The following is a 15,873-nucleotide window of genomic DNA, read 5'->3' on the forward strand; positions in this document are numbered from 1 at the left end:
TAGAGTAGGATCTTGATCCGAGGCATCAACAGGCTTAAAGTTTTGACTGTTCCCAGAATGCATAGCGCCGCCTCCTCTATAACCCCGCCTTCGTGCACAGGAGCTCAGTTTTTGTTAACCAGTCCAATGCAGTAGCAGGTAAAAGAGACGACAACTGTTAGTAGCCACATACACCACATTCTCACGACAGGAGAGGGTGTCAGGGGCTAATGCCATACCAACCCAAAGAAGCTAAGTGAGTCAGGGTGGGCGCCCTGTGGAGCCCAGTGTACCTCGCAGAAAGAGATTTAACAACGGTAAGTTCTTACCATAAATCTCATTTTCTGCTGCGGGGTACACTGGGCTCCACAGGGAATGACATTGGGGATTTCCTAAAGCAGTTCCTCATGGGAGGGGATGCAATGTAGCGGGCACAAGAACCCGGCGTCCAAAGGAAGCATCCTGGGAGGCGGAAGCATCGAAGGCATAGAACCTTATGAACGTGTTCACTGAGGACCACGTAGCCGCCTTGCACAATTGTTCAAGGGTCGCACCTCGGTGGGCCAACCGAGTAGAATGGGCCTTGATGGTAGCAGGAGCTGGAAGACCAGCCTGTACATAAGCATGTGCAATCACCATTCTAATCCATCTGGCCAGGGTCTGCTTGTGAGCAGGCCAGCCACGTTTGTGAAAACCAAACAGTACAAAGAGAATCAGACATCCGAAGGCATGTTCTCTTCACATAAATATGGAGAGCCCATACCACATCCAAAGACCTCTCTTTGGAAGACAAGTCAGGAGAGGCAAAGGCCGGAACCACGATCTCCTGATTAAGGTAGAAAGAAGACACCACCTTAGGTAAGTACCCAGGACCTGTTCCAAGAACTGCCCGGTCACGGTGAAAAATCAGATATGGGGACCTACAAGACAAGGCACCCAGATTAGACAACCGTCTAGCAGAGGCAATAGCCAGCAGAAACAATACCTTAAGAGAAAGCCACTTAAGGTCTGCAGATTCAAGAGGCTGAAATGGAGACCCTTGCAACGCCTCCAGAACCACGATAAGTCCCAAGGTGCCACAGGCGGGACTTAAGGAGGTTGAATCCGCAACACACCCTGAGTGAACGTATGAACATCAGGTAAAGTCGCAATTTTTCTCTGAAACCAAACCGACAAGGCAGAAATATGAACCTTGATGGAGGCGAGACGAAGGCCCAAGTCAAGGTCTTGTTGTAGAAAGGCCTAAAGTTTGGCCGTACTAAACTTGTAAGCGTCATGATTATTAGTGGCGCACCAAGCAATGTAAGAATTCCAGACCCTATGATAAATCCGAGCAGAAGCCGGTTTTCGGGCCTTTAACATGGTTTGAATGACCGCCTCAGAAAATCCCTTGGCCCTCAAGACGGAAGCTTCAAGAGCCACGCCGTCAAAGTCAACCGGGCTAAATCCTGATATACACAGGTGCCCTGAACGAGGAGATATGGGCGCTGCGGAAGTAGAATGGGACGCTCTATCGAGAGACCCTGAGGAGAACCAATGCCGTCTGGGTCACGCTGGTGCGATCAGAAGTGGGATTCCTCCTTCTTGCTTGAACTTCCTTATTACTCTGGGCAGGAGTGACACTGGAGGGAACACATATGGCAGCGGAAAGTTCCGTGGAATTGTCAGTGCGTCCACGAACGCTGCTTGAGGATCCCTTGTCCTTGCTCCGAAGACCGCAACCTTGTGATTGTGTCGAGACACCATCAGGTCCATATCTAGAAGGTCCCACTTGTCCACGTGAAACACTTCTGGATAGAGGCTCCACTCTCCGGCATGTGCGTCCTGACGACTGAGAAAGTCTGCTTGCCAGTTTAGAACCCCCGTAATGAATACAGCCAATATGACTGGCAGATGGCGTTCCGCCCACTGAAGAATCCTGGATACTTCCCTCATTGCCATGCGGCTTCGAGCGCCGCCTTGATGATTGATGTACGCCACCGTGGTGGCGATGTCCAACTGTACTTGAACAGGTCTGTTCTGTATTAAATGCTGGGCCAAGTTCAGCAAGTTGAACGCCCGCAATTCCAGAATGTTTATTGGGAGGAGAGAGTCCTCCCTGGTCCACCAACCCTGAAGGGAGTGTTGCTCCAACACCGCGCCCCAACCTCTCAGACTGGCATCCGTCGTCAGAAGGACCCAGTTGGAGATCCAGAAGGGACAACCCCTGCTCAATTAATGGTCCTGCAGCCACCAGTGTAGTGACAGGCGGACTTCCGGAGACAAGGAGATCATTTGCAACCTGATCCAGTAAGGCAGGCCGTCCTACTTGGTAAGAATCAGTTTCTGCAGAGGACAGGAATGGAAATGAGCGTACTCCACCATGTCGAAAGCCGACACCATGAGCCCTAGCACTTGCATTGCCGAATGTATCGACACTTGCGGAGGAGATAGGAAGCATCGAATCCTGTCCTGAGGCTTCAGGACTTTCTCCTGAGACAAGAACAACCGCTGGCTGTGAGTGTCCAACAACGCCTTCAGGTGCACCATGCTCTGAGCAGGGACCAGGGAAGATTTCTTCCAGTTGATGAGCCACCCGTGGGCTTGCAGAAACCGGATAGTCAGATCCAGATGGCGTAGGAGAATTTCTGGGGAATTTGCCAGGATCAACAAGTTGTCCAGATACGGCAGGATCCTGACCCCTTGACGGCGGAGTACAGCCATCATTACCGCCATGACCTTGGTGAAGACTCGCGGAGCCATGGTCAAACCAAAAGGTAACGCCCGAAATTGGTAATGGAGGTTGCCAAACGCAAACCTCAGGTACTGCTGATGCAACATTGCAATGGGAATATGCAGGTAAGCATCCTGTATATCCAGGGAGACCATATAATCCCCAGGTTCCAAGACAAGATCAATAGAGCGAAGAGTTTCCATCCGAAACTTGGAGACCCTCACAAATTTGTTCAAGGACTTGAGGTTCAGAATGGGCCGAGAGGACCCATTCGGTTTTGGGACTAGGAACAGCGGTGAATAGTACCCCCTGCCCCTCTGAGCCAGAGGCACCAGGAGGGACTGTACCACAGAATGAAGAGCTTTTGTCTTCACCTGATCCAAAGGGACGTCTGTCAGGCAAAATCGATGAGGGGGACGATTTTTGAAGGATACGGCGTACCCTCGAGTGACGACTTCCCGTACCCAGGCATCGGAAGTGGTCTTCAACCATTCCTGGGTAAACCCTAGAAGTCGGCCCCCCACCCTGGGATCCCCAAGAGGGAGGCCCGTCCCGTCTTGCAGCAGGCTTGTCAGTTTTGGAAGCAGGCTGACGGGCAGCCCAGGCCCGTTTAGGTTTGGGCTTATTGGGTTTGGAAGTGCGAGACTGTTTCGGGTACGCCTGACCCTTTGCTTTCCCTGAAGGATGAAAGGAGCGAAAGGAAGTACTCTTAGCCTTTGGTACCGAAGGAGCAGTACTAGGCAGACATGCTGTTTTAGCAGAAGCTAAGTCAGCCACTATCTTGTTGAGGTCTTCTCCGAAAGAATGTCTACCTTAAAAGGGAGCACCTCCAGGGTTTTCTTAGAGTCCAGATCCACAGACCAGGACCGCAACCAGAGAATCCGGCGAGCCAAAATGGACGTAGTAGAAGCCTTGGCCGCCAGAATACCGGCATCAGTAGCCGACTCTTTAATGTAATGAGAAGCTGTGACAATATACGACAGACATTGTCTAGCATGATCAGAAACGTTGGAAGGCAGCTCAGCTTCCAACTCCTGAGCCCACGCTTCAATAGCCTTTGCAGCCCAAGTCGCTGCAATGGTGGGCCTATGCACAGCACCAGCTAAGGTGTAAATCGCCTTTAAACAACCCTTCACACGCTTATCCGTCGGTTCTTTCAGAGACTTGACGATAGTTACAGGCAGAGCTGAGGATACCACCAGCCGCGGCACATTCGAATCCACTGGCGGGGGTGTCTCCCAATATTTACTTAGCTCCGTCGCGAGGGGATAGCGAGCCAGCATCTTCTTGTGAGGCGTGAATTTCTTTCCTGGATTTTCCCAGGATTCCTGACGTATGTCAACCAAATGGTCAGAGTGAGGTAAAACTTGTTTAACCACTTTCTGACGTTTAAATCTGTCCAGTTTCTTAGGGGCAGTATCAGGCTCTGGGTCATCAGTAATTTGAAGAATTAACCTGATAGCCTCCAACAAGTCAGGAACATCCACCTGTGAAACAGATTCCCCATCAGAAGCATCAGAATCAGTGTCTGCGGGGTCAGTATATACGCCATCCTCATCAGATGAGGTGTCTGGGACGTTAGTGGATTGTGAGAACGTAATGGCCTGCTTAGTGGACCCCTTGGTCTTAGGCGGGCAAGGGTTAGACTTCTGTTTAGTCAGTGATTGGTTCACTTGCTGTAACGGAGTGGACAGTTGATCTGCCCACGCGGATTAACCGCAGGGACTATAAGCGGTTGTACCGGTACAGGAGGTCCCATAGGGGGAGTAAGTCTAGTTACCAGCATATTCAATAACGTGGAGAAAGTAGCCCAAGGTGGGTCATTTTGAACCCCCTTTGCTACGGCCCCACTGGGGGGTAAGGAACCCCCAGAACCTGAACCCTCCAGTGTCACCACAATGCACTGTGGGATCAGCCCCAGCTCCGTCGCCCTTTGTAGCGGACATATCTGAAAGCTCAATTCAAGGCAACCCAGTACAATATCAGCAGCACAACACCTGACAAGAACCCCCTGAGTAGTGTAACAGCACAAACAGAGAGTTCCAGAGGTATATGGTGACTAAAAATCACAGAGAAAAATACACAATAAGTATATCTTGTGAAACACCTATATTAATAATAACCCTGACGCACTTAGCCCCCTCAGGTTACAGAATATAGAGATAGCAATCTGAGTGAGATACACGAAATGGAGGTCACACAGCAGCTACAGTTGTGCTCATAAGTTTACATACCCTAGCAGAATTTGTGATTTTCTGGCCATTTGTCAGAGAATATGAATGATAACTCACACACTTTTCTTTCACTCATGGTTAGTGGTTAGGTGAAGCCATTTATTGTCAAACAAAGAAAAATATACAGCACTGGTTGACACAGAGTAATGTAACAATAAATGTATTTAATATTGTTTAAAAAGACTTAACCTATAAGATCATGTCAAATAAATGAACAAACATAAAATCTAAGTCTCACAATTAGATCCTTGGTGGACTTTAAGACCTTGGTATATACTAGCACCAATAGGCATAAGCAGGCCAAGCATATAGGCAGTCATTAATACGGACCAAGTGCATACTAGTTCATCAATTGAATGTAATTACCTAGTCTGTGTTCCGGTTAAAGAGACTCCCATAGGTACAAATTCGTATTGCAACGACAGCAATTGGTGGGGTCCTGGTTCACAGTTTAATGGATGCTCCGTGTTCCAATGTGTGGAATCTCCTGGAAAAATTAGTGGGCGATGGCAGTGCCGGCAATGGAGTCCTGGTCCACGGAGAAAGTCGAGTGCAAGGTCCTGACTGGCTTGGTTTATTCAGTGATGGTGCTGGTCAGCAAGGTCCACCCAAGGTCTGTGCCTTGGGTGGACCTTGCTGACCAGCACCATCACTGAATAAACCAAACCAGTCAAGACCTTGCACTCGACTTTCTCCGTGGACCAGGACTCCATTGCCGGCACTGCCATCGCCCACTAATTTTTCCAGGAGATTCCACACATTGGAATTGGCTCAGTGGTAATGATGTATTCACGGATACCAAGTTGGAATCTCAGCTTTGTACTCCCCTCTCCCTTGGTTACCTTTTACATGCCCGGCCCTCCCAAATAAAATCTTCCCAATTTGATAACGTATTACTGTCTTCCACCATTAAGGCGTGGAAAATGGCTAGAAAAGCTCTTGGTCTTAAATATTATTATTCAGTATCCCTACCCTTGCTTGGAAACTTAAGAGTTCCAGGATGGTACTGCTTCTTTGCCCTTTATTGCGTGGTGCTCCTCTGGTTTAATGACTTTACGTAACCTGCTGACGCCTTCGCACACTCCCCTGCCATTCCAGGAGGCTATTGAGAAATATAAAATCTCGCCCCTGCATGGATTCTATTACTCCCAGGCTATACACTACCTTGCATCCGTTCTCCCTCACCTTAAAGAACAAGACTTCTTTAACCCTTTAGATTCTCTTTTACGCTCTAATGCTTACTCCATATCTTCTATTTATGCCTGAATCCGTTTAGAACTAAACCCTCACACTGACTTTCCTGATCTAGCGAAATGGATCTCTCAAGTTCCTACACTCACAGTAGAAAACCTATTAGACACTTTCCTTGCGACCCTTAAACTAATTCCGGCGAGTGTATATCAGGAAATGGCCTATAAACTGTTACACAGGGCATATATCTCACCTAAACAGGGTTTTTTGATGGGTATATCAGATACGGCTGGATGTAATAAATGCCCCGTGGTAGAAGCTGATCTTTTTCATCGTCTCTGGGCCTGCCCTGCTATTCAAAAGTTCTGGCATACCTTACACCACTACGGCACCTCAACCTTAGGCATCCCCTTTCAATGTACTGTCCCCTGGGCTCTCTTTGGTCACTTGACGGACCAACCTGGGATTCCACGTAATGATAAAAAATTGATTGTACTACTCTCAGCAGTGGGGAAAAAAGCGATATTGCAACAGTGGATCCACCCTACCCCTCCCACTCCCTCTATGGCTACTTCTAGATTACTCTTTTTATTTAATATGGACTGGTTGGAGGCCTCTATCCATAAAGAAACCCTAACTCCTACACTCTTTAAGTGCTGGGATAAATATATTCGCACCCTTCCTCCCCACACTAAACTGGCAATACATAAATGTTTCCAATCCAACTTTTGGTACTCTCTCCAACAACTTGATAGCAGAGACTCTGCCTAAATGAGCTTTCTATCCTCCCCCTCCCCTTTTTTCTCCTTACATGCTTCCCTTTCCCCACACTTCCTTTTCTTCTTCCCCTTCTCTCCTTATTTCTTTTGTTTCTTCCTTGGCGGATTGGACGGATACTTCTATGGACGGATCGGTGGCCTGTGGCTTTTGGTAGGTGCTTTTGTTCACTTAGTTTATTCAACTGAATACTGTTTTTGTGCCAATTTTATATATTTTTTATTTTCTTTTTTCTTTATTTGTGCTGCCAGAATTGAGTGTCAGTTTTCAGCTAGTCGCATTCAGCTCCGTTCTCAATATACTGCAGCTTGGCTGCCGCTCTTCTGGTGGTTTACAGATTGTTCATTGTTGGTTATTTTAGAAAATTAGAAAATCTCCTCCTATTACTTCTGCATGCTGTAAACTTTTATTGTCTTTATCTGACTACCACTGTGTTGGTATGTTTGATTTACATGCTGTTCTTCTTTCAATTTTGTACTGTATTTTGGAGGAATTTAATAAAATATTTTTGGGGGAAAAAAACAAAAACGTAAAAAAGCTCTTCTGAGGGCTGCTGGAGCAGACCACCTGTTGCATGCATGCACTGCATGGCACCAACTACAAAACTGAGCTCCTTTGCGCGGAGGCAGGATTATAGAGGAGGCGGCGCTATGCATTCTGGGAACAGTCAAAGCTTTTAGTCTGTTGGTGCCTCGGATCAAGATCCTACTCTACACTGTCATTCCCTGTGGAGCCCAGTGTACCCCGCAGCAGAAATAGTTTTTAAGCATTGCATGTCAGCATAATAAAAAGTGTTAATTTGTTTTGCAAGTTAGAGTGAAATAAATAAAATATGTGAGTGGTTGGAGCTATGGAGTTCTGAAATAAAAAGCAGAGTAGCTTGTTTTTCGCCATACGTTTTGCTTTGCTAAAAATAATTACCAATAAGAGGTGGAAGAATATCATACTCACAATTTACCAACTTTCACAACTCCCAGTTGTACAAATGATGACAATGTGTTCTTTTGCATATCAGAAGATAAGGCTTCATAACAGCTTGTGACTCCTGTAAAAGTTATTAGTATTAAAATTAATTTATGTTTTGCAATTAAAATTCTGTAAATGAATAAATACAGGAAAAAGATTCACAATTGTACAGGCAAAACATTAAATTTATTTTTTCAATGTTAAAAAATTCTCGGTTCGATGCTACTTGAAGAATTCTAACTGGCTTTGCCTTTTCAATGACTAAAATTACAGCCATACTCCCTAGGAATGTTTTCTAAGAAATGGATTTACATCATGTGTCCAAATTTTAGCTTTACAATACGTACATGTGCTCAGAAGTAGGCAATTCAGCATCTGTTCATCCTCACATTCCCAAAATGTCAGTGTATTTATTGAAAACTACATACACCACACCGATAGTGTCACTTTAATGCCAAACTATATAAAAATACATTTTAATTACATTTTAGTGGGACTGTTCACAAAGAATATAATTTTGTACACATTGGGGTCCATTCAATTCGGCAACTTATGAATAGCGCCGGGAATTAGCTCCCGGCGCTATTCAATTCAGTGTTATGCACACCAGTGCCAGCAGGAATGTACTGGTGTCTGAACGGTGAGGGATGCAAAACAAATGAACTCACAGACAGACTGGGGAATATGACATTACATACACAGAAGGTGATAGGGTAACAAAATAAACACAAAGTGAACAGAGAAGCCCAAAGGCTAAGAAACTGGGTGTCTCCCTAGTATTAGGAATGCTCAGATGGAAAGAAGCGAGATGTAGTGATTTAATACGTAGAGAACCCGAAATGCTGTTGCTAAGGGCAACAGCAAAACCCTAAAGGGTTACCAACGGGTGTGGCAGTAAACTCCTTGGTCAGAGATGGAATAATAGACACAAGGAGAATCTCCACAATCCTAGTCCTCACTTGCAGTGCACTTGTTCAGCTTACTGCCACTAAACTGACACCTGAACACCTTGCACAGTGAGAAAGGATTTTGGCAGGCAAGTCTGAGAATACAGCCGCAAACTTGCTAGGTTCACAGAGTAGCAAAAGAACCCCAGCAGGTTAAACGACTGACTCCAGTCTTACTGCTAGGTCTGGATTGGCAGAGTGTAATACCAAATCCCAAGGCCTAATTGCAGTAAGCAACAAACAAATACAAAGTTTACACAGTACTAGCTAGCTTTCAGGAACTGACTAACCAACAAAGATTCAGCAGCATCTGCCTAACCTGAGAAGAGGGTTTATATAGCAGGTGCTGTCCACGCCCCACTCAGACCTCACAGACTGTGAGCACAAAAACCAGCACCGGATCCCCTGCCGTGCACAGAGCCTGTAACTACCGCACAGCAAAAGACCCGAACCGGAGTATCAGCTACGCTCAGGTTACTCCGCTAGCACTTGTCTCCCGGTTGCCATGACGACGTGGCAGCACAGAGCAGGAGACCCTAACATTCAGCTGCTAGTTACCCGCAATTGTCGGGAATTCTTCTCTCATCCCCGGGGGGTGAGAGAAGAAAACCAACAAAAGTGCTGCCGCACGCCCAGCGCGAGGCTGATTCTGTTGGGAAACAGCATCGCCGCGGGTAGTTAAGTCGGAGAATGCCCGTTCTCCCGACAAAACTATCTGTTAAGTCGTCGAGAACGGGCATTCGCCGACTTAACTTTAGCTGAATTGAATAGCGTCGGGAGCTAATTCCCGGCGCTATTCATAAATTGCCGAATTGAATCGACCCCATTGGGTGACATTTATTAGTCTGTGAGTTAAATTATTAGAACCAATGGTACTTGCACCTCCACAACATTTTCAGTTGTGTGTTGTGCAGGGAATGTTATTTACTTGCACCACTTGTAAGGTCGAGCAAAATCAGTGCAATATATTACTGGGGAAAGATCTGTCAACATGCATCATTAAAAAAAAAAAAAAAAAAAAAAAGGAAGAACAGTGGTACTAATTCAACCTCTTACCTCACCATAAATAGTTATAGCAGAAGAAAAACAACAAAGACATAAAATGCAAGAATGCTATTATAAAACTGTACCCAATGATGTAACACTCACTGGCTATGATGCGCTGTGTGATAAAACTCCTTACACCGGATATGTACTGCTTTTCTGTTATGCTCTCAGTCACTTCCTGTGAAAGGTACATGCAGGCTATCTGGAAAAAATTGAGAAGCAACCTGAACAACCAATATACCATGTAAATAACAGTCTTTTGTAACTGCAAACATTGCTTTTTCCTGTTTACAATATTCTAAAACCTCGAATAATGCATAACATTTTAGGAAAAAGGAAAATTAAATGATATTTATTGCTCAGTTAGTATCCCTCTTCTCTTCATAGTGGGTTACAGTACCTTCTTATAGCCTTTAGGTGGTGCCGTGCTATGGTGGTCTACAAAGAGGTTTACAGTTGTGAATTTGCAATATTCGCTCTCATTTCCCCACCAATTTTATAGTTCTGTGTAGCAAACTCTTAAAACGGGTGGTCTTCAGTATGTCGAATGTCGGGATCCCGGCGCACAGTATACCGGCGCCGGGATCCCGACACCCGGCATACCGACAGATATTCTCCCTCGTGGGGGTCCACGACCCCCCTGGAAGGAGAATAAATAGTGTGGCTCGCGTAGCGCGCCACCGTGCCCGCAGCGTGGCGAACGCAGCGACCCCGCAAGGGGCTCCTTTGCGCTCACCACGCTGTTGGTATGCCGGCGGTTGGCCTCCCGGCGCCGGTATGCTGGTCGCCGGGAGCCCGGCCGCCGGCATACCATACTGCACCCTCTTAAAAATAAGAATTTACTTACCGATAATTCTATTTCTCGTAGTCCGTAGTGGATGCTGGGGACTCCGTCAGGACCATGGGGATATAGCGGCTCCGCAGGAGACAGGGCACAATAATAAAAGCTTTAGGATCAGGTGGTGTGCACTGGCTCCTCCCCCTATGACCCTCCTCCAAGCCTCAGTTAGGATACTGTGCCCGGACGAGCGTGCATAATAAGGAAGGATATTGAATCCCGGGTAAGACTCATACCAGCCACACCAATCACACCGTACAACCTGTGATCTGAACCCAGTTAACCGTATGATAACAACGAAGGAGCCTCTGAAAAGAAGGCTCACAACAAGAATAACCCGATTTTTGTAACAATAACTATGTACAAGTATTGCAGACAATCCGCACTTGGGATGGGCGCCCAGCATCCACTACGGACTACGAGAAATAGAATTATCGGTAAGTAAATTCTTATTTTCTCTAACGTCCTAAGTGGATGCTGGGGACTCCGTCAGGACCATGGGGATTATACCAAAGCTCCCAAACGGGCGGGAGAGTGCGGATGACTCTGCAGCACCGAATGAGAGAACTCCAGGTCCTCCTCAGTCAGGGTGTGCCCCTGACCAAGTATCAGCTCAGCAAAGTTGTAAAGCCGAGACCCCTCAGGCAGTCGCCCAAGATGAGCCCACTTCCTTGTGGAATGGGCTTTTACTGATTTTGGCTGTGGCAAGCCTGCCACAGAATGTGCAAGCTGAATTGTACTACAAATCCAGCGAGCAATCGTCTGCTTAGAAGCAGGAGCACCCATCTTGTTGGGTGCATACAGGCTAAACAGCGAGTCAGATTTTCTGACTCCAGTCGTCCTGGAAACATATATTTTCAGGGCCCTGACAACGTCAAGTAACTTGGAGTCCTCCAAGTCCCTAGTAGACGCAGGTACCACAATAGGTTTGTTCATGTGAAAAACAGAAAACACCTTAAGGAGAAATTGAGGACGAGTCCTCAATTCTGCCCTGTCAGAATGAAAAATTAAGTAAGGGCTTTTATATGATAAAGCCGCCCATTCTGACACACGTCTGGCTGAAGCCAGGGCTAATAGAATCTTCACCTTCCATGTGAAATATTTTAAGTCCACAGTGGTGAGTGGATCAAACCAATGTGACTTTAGGAAACTCAAAACAACATTGAGATCCCAAGGTGCCACTGGGGGCACAAAAGGAGGCTGTATATGCAGTACCCCTTTTACAAACGTCTGAACTTCAGGCACTGAAGCCAGTTCTTTCTGGAAGAAATTCGACAGGGTCGAAATTTGAACCTTAATGGACCCTAATTTTAGGCCCATAGACAGTCCTGTTTTCAGGAAATGTAGGAAACGACCCAGTTGGAATTCCTCTGTAGGGACCTTCTTGGCCTCACACCACGCAACATACTTTCACCAAATGCGGTGAAAATGTTTTGCGGTTACATCCTTCCTGGCTTCGACCAGGGCAGGGATGACTTCATCTGGAATGCCCTTTCAGGATCCGGCGTTCAACTGCCATGCCGTCAAACGCAGCCGCGGTAAGTCTTGGAACAGACAAGGCCCCTGCTGGAGCAGGTCCTTTCTTAAAGGTAGAGGCCACGGTTCTTCCGTGAGCATCTCTTGAAGTTCCGGGTACCAAGTCCTTCTTGACCCATCCGGAACCACGAGTATCGTTCTTACTCATCTCCTTCTTATGATTCTCAGTACTTTTGGTATGAGATGCATAGGAGGGAACACATACCCTGACTGGTACACCCACAGTGTTACCAGAGCGTCCACCGCTATTGCCTGAGGGTCCCTTGACCTGGCGCAATACCTGTCTAGTTTTTTGTTCAGGCGGGACGCCATCATGTCCACCTTTGGTTTTTCCCAACGGTTTACAATCATGTGGAAGACTTCCCGCTGAAGTCCCCACTCTCCCGGGTGGAGGTTATGCCTGCTGAGGAAGTCTGCTTCCCAGTTTTCCACTCCCGGAATTAACACTGTTGAGAGTGTTATCACATGATTTTTCGCCCAGCGAAGAATCCTTGCAGTTTCTGCCATTTCCCTCCTGCTTCTTGTGCCGCCCTGTCTGTTTACGTGGGCGACTGCCGTGATGTTGTCCCATTGGATCAATACCGGCTGACCTTGAAGCAGAGGTCTTGCTAAGCTTAGAGCCTTGTAAATTGCCCTTAGCTCCAGTATATTTATGTGGAGAGAAGTCTCCAGACTTGATCACACTCCCTGGAAATTTTTTCCTTGTGTGACTGCTCCCCAGCCACTCAGGCTGGCATCCGTGGTCACCAGGACCCAGTCCTGAATGCCGAATCTGTGGCCCTTTCATAGATGAGCACTCTGCAGCCACCGCAGAAGAAACACCCTTGTCCTTGGAGACAGGGTTATCCGCTGATGCATCTGAAGATGCGATCCGGACCATTTTCCCAGCAGATTCCACTGAAAGGTTCTTGCGTGAAATCTACCGAATGGGATCGCTTTGTAAGAAACCACCATTTTTCACAGGACCCTTGTGCAATGATGCACTGATACTTTTCCTGGTTTTAGGAGGTTCCTGACTAGCTCGGATAACTCCCTGGCTTTCTTCTCCGGGAGAAAACATCCTTTTCTGGACTGTGTCCAGAATCATTCCTAGAAACATTAGACGTGTCGTCGGAAAAAGCTGTGATTTTGGAATATTTAGAATCCACTCGTGCTGTCGTAGAACTACTTGAGATAGTGCTACTCCGACCGCCAACTGTTCTCTGGACCTTGCCCTTATCAGGAAAGCGTCCATATTTCTTTTAGGAAGAATCATCATTTCGGCCATTACCATGGTAAAGACCCGGGGTGCCGTGGACAATCCAAACGGCAGCGTCTGAACTGATAGTGACAGTTCTGTACCACGAACCTGAGATACCCTTGGTGAGAAGGGCAAAATTTGGACATGTAGGTAAGCGTCCCTGATATCCAGTGACACCATATCGTCCTGGTTCGCTATCACTGCTCTGAGTGACTCCATCTTGATTTGAACCCTTGTATGTAATTGTTCAAATCTTTTAGATCTCACCGAGCTGTTTGGCTTCAGTACCACAATATAGTGTGGAATAATACCCCTTCCCTTGTTGTAGGAGGGGTACTTTGATTATCACCTGCTGGGAATACAGCCTGTGAATTTTTTTCCAATACTGCCTCCCTGTCGGAGGGAGACGTTGGTAAAGCAGACTTCAGGAACTTGTGAGGGGAAGACGTCTCGAATTTCCAATGTACACCTGGGATACTACGTGTAGGATCCAGGAGTCCACTTGCGAGTGAGCCCACTGCGTGCTGAAACTCTTGAGATGACCCCCCACCGCACCTGAGTCCGCTTGTATGGCCCCAGCGTCATGCTGCGGACTTGGCAGAAGCTGTGGAGGACTTCTGTTCCTGGGAATGGGCTGCCTGCTGCAGTCTTCTTCCCTTTCCTCTAACCCTGGGCAGATATGACTGGACTTTTGCCCGCCTGCCTTTATGGGTACGAAAGGACTGAAAAGACTGTGTCCTTTTCTGCTGAGATGTGACTTGGGGTAACAAAAGTGGATTTTCCAGCTGTTGCCATGGCCACCAGGTCCGATGGACCGCCCCTTTATACGGCAATACTTCCATGTGCCGTCTGGAATCTGCATCACCTGACCACTGTCGTGTCTATAAACATCGTCTGGCAGATATGGACATCACATCTACTCTTGATGCCAGAATGCAAATATCCCTCTGCGCATCTCGCATATATAGAAATGCATCCTTAAAATGCTCTATAGTCAATAAAATATTGTTCCTGTCAAGGGTATCAATATTTTTAGTCAGGAAATCCGACCAAGCCCCCCCAGCGCTGCACATCCAGGCTGAGGCGATTGCTGGTCGTAGTATAACACCAGTATGTGTGTATATACTTTTTAGGATATTTTTCAGCTTCCTATCAGCTGGCTCCTTGAGGGCGGCCGTATCTGGAGACGGTAACGCCACTTGTTTTTATAAGCGTGTGAGCGCCTTATCCACCCTAAGGTGTGTTTCCCAACTCGCCCTCACTTCTGGCGGGAAAATAAGAATTTACTTACCGATAATTCTATTTCTCGGAGTCCGTAGTGGATGCTGGGGTTCCTGAAAGGACCATGGGGAATAGCGGCTCCGCAGGAGACAGGGCACAAAAGTAAAGCTTTTACAGGTCAGGTGGTGTGTACTGGCTCCTCCCCCTATGACCCTCCTCCAGACTCCAGTTAGGTACTGTGCCCGGACGAGCGTACACAATAAGGGAGGATTTTGAATCCCGGGTAAGACTCATACCAGCCACACCAATCACACCGTACAACTTGTGATCTAAACCCAGTTAACAGTATGATAACAGAGGAGCCTCTGAAAGATGGCTTCCTAAACAATACCCCGAATTAGTTAACAATAACTATGTACAAGTATTGCAGATAATCCGCACTTGGGATGGGCGCCCAGCATCCACTACGGACTCCGAGAAATAGAATTATCGGTAAGTAAATTCTTATTTTCTCTATCGTCCTAAGTGGATGCTGGGGTTCCTGAAAGGACCATGGGGATTATACCAAAGCTCCCAAACGGGCGGGAGAGTGCGGATGACTCTGCAGCACCGAATGAGAGAACTCCAGGTCCTCCTTTGCCAGGGTATCAAATTTGTAAAAATTTACAAACGTGTTCTCCCCTGACCACGTAGCTGCTCGGCAGAGTTGTAATGCCGAGACCCCTCGGGCAGCCGCCCAAGATGAGCCCACCTTCCTTGCGGAATGGGCCTTAACAGATTTAGGCTGTGGCAGGCCTGCCACAGAATGTACAAGTTGAATTTTGTTACAAATCCAACGAGCAATCGACTGCTTAGAAGCAGGTGCACCCAACTTGTTGGGTGCATACAGTATAAACAGCGAGTCAGATTTTCTGACTCCAGCCGTCCTTTATATATTTTTAAGGCTCTGACAACGTCCAACAACTTGGAGTCCTTCAAGTCGTCTGTAGCCGCAGGCACTACAATAGGCTGGTTCAGGTGAAACGCTGATACCACCTTAGGGAGAAAATGCGGACGCGTCCGCAGCTCTGCCCTATGTCGAATGGAAAATTAAATAAGGGCTTTTATAAGACAAAGCCGCCAGGTCAGATACTCTCCCGGCCGAAGCCAGGGCCAGTAACATAGTCACTTTCCATGTGAGATAT

The 15,873-nt window shown here is 47.1% G+C and overlaps 1 protein-coding gene across 2 annotated transcripts in view; it reads right to left on the bottom strand.

The window, feature by feature from the left end:
• Positions 1–15,873, bottom strand: part of GNPAT (glyceronephosphate O-acyltransferase) — a 255,633-nt gene that overhangs the window by 18,064 nt on the left and 221,696 nt on the right. For both annotated transcript variants that reach the window (XM_063917641.1, XM_063917639.1), the window contains exons 13-14: positions 9,957–10,056; positions 7,846–7,939 (exon numbers count right to left, since the gene is read on the bottom strand). In XM_063917641.1, the coding sequence (XP_063773711.1) occupies positions 7,846–7,939; positions 9,957–10,056 (194 nt within the window). The remainder of the gene's footprint in view (positions 1–7,845; positions 7,940–9,956; positions 10,057–15,873) is intronic.

This window comes from Pseudophryne corroboree, chromosome 4, assembly GCF_028390025.1.
Source record: "Pseudophryne corroboree isolate aPseCor3 chromosome 4, aPseCor3.hap2, whole genome shotgun sequence".
In the NCBI taxonomy this organism is placed as follows: domain Eukaryota; kingdom Metazoa; phylum Chordata; class Amphibia; order Anura; family Myobatrachidae; genus Pseudophryne; species Pseudophryne corroboree.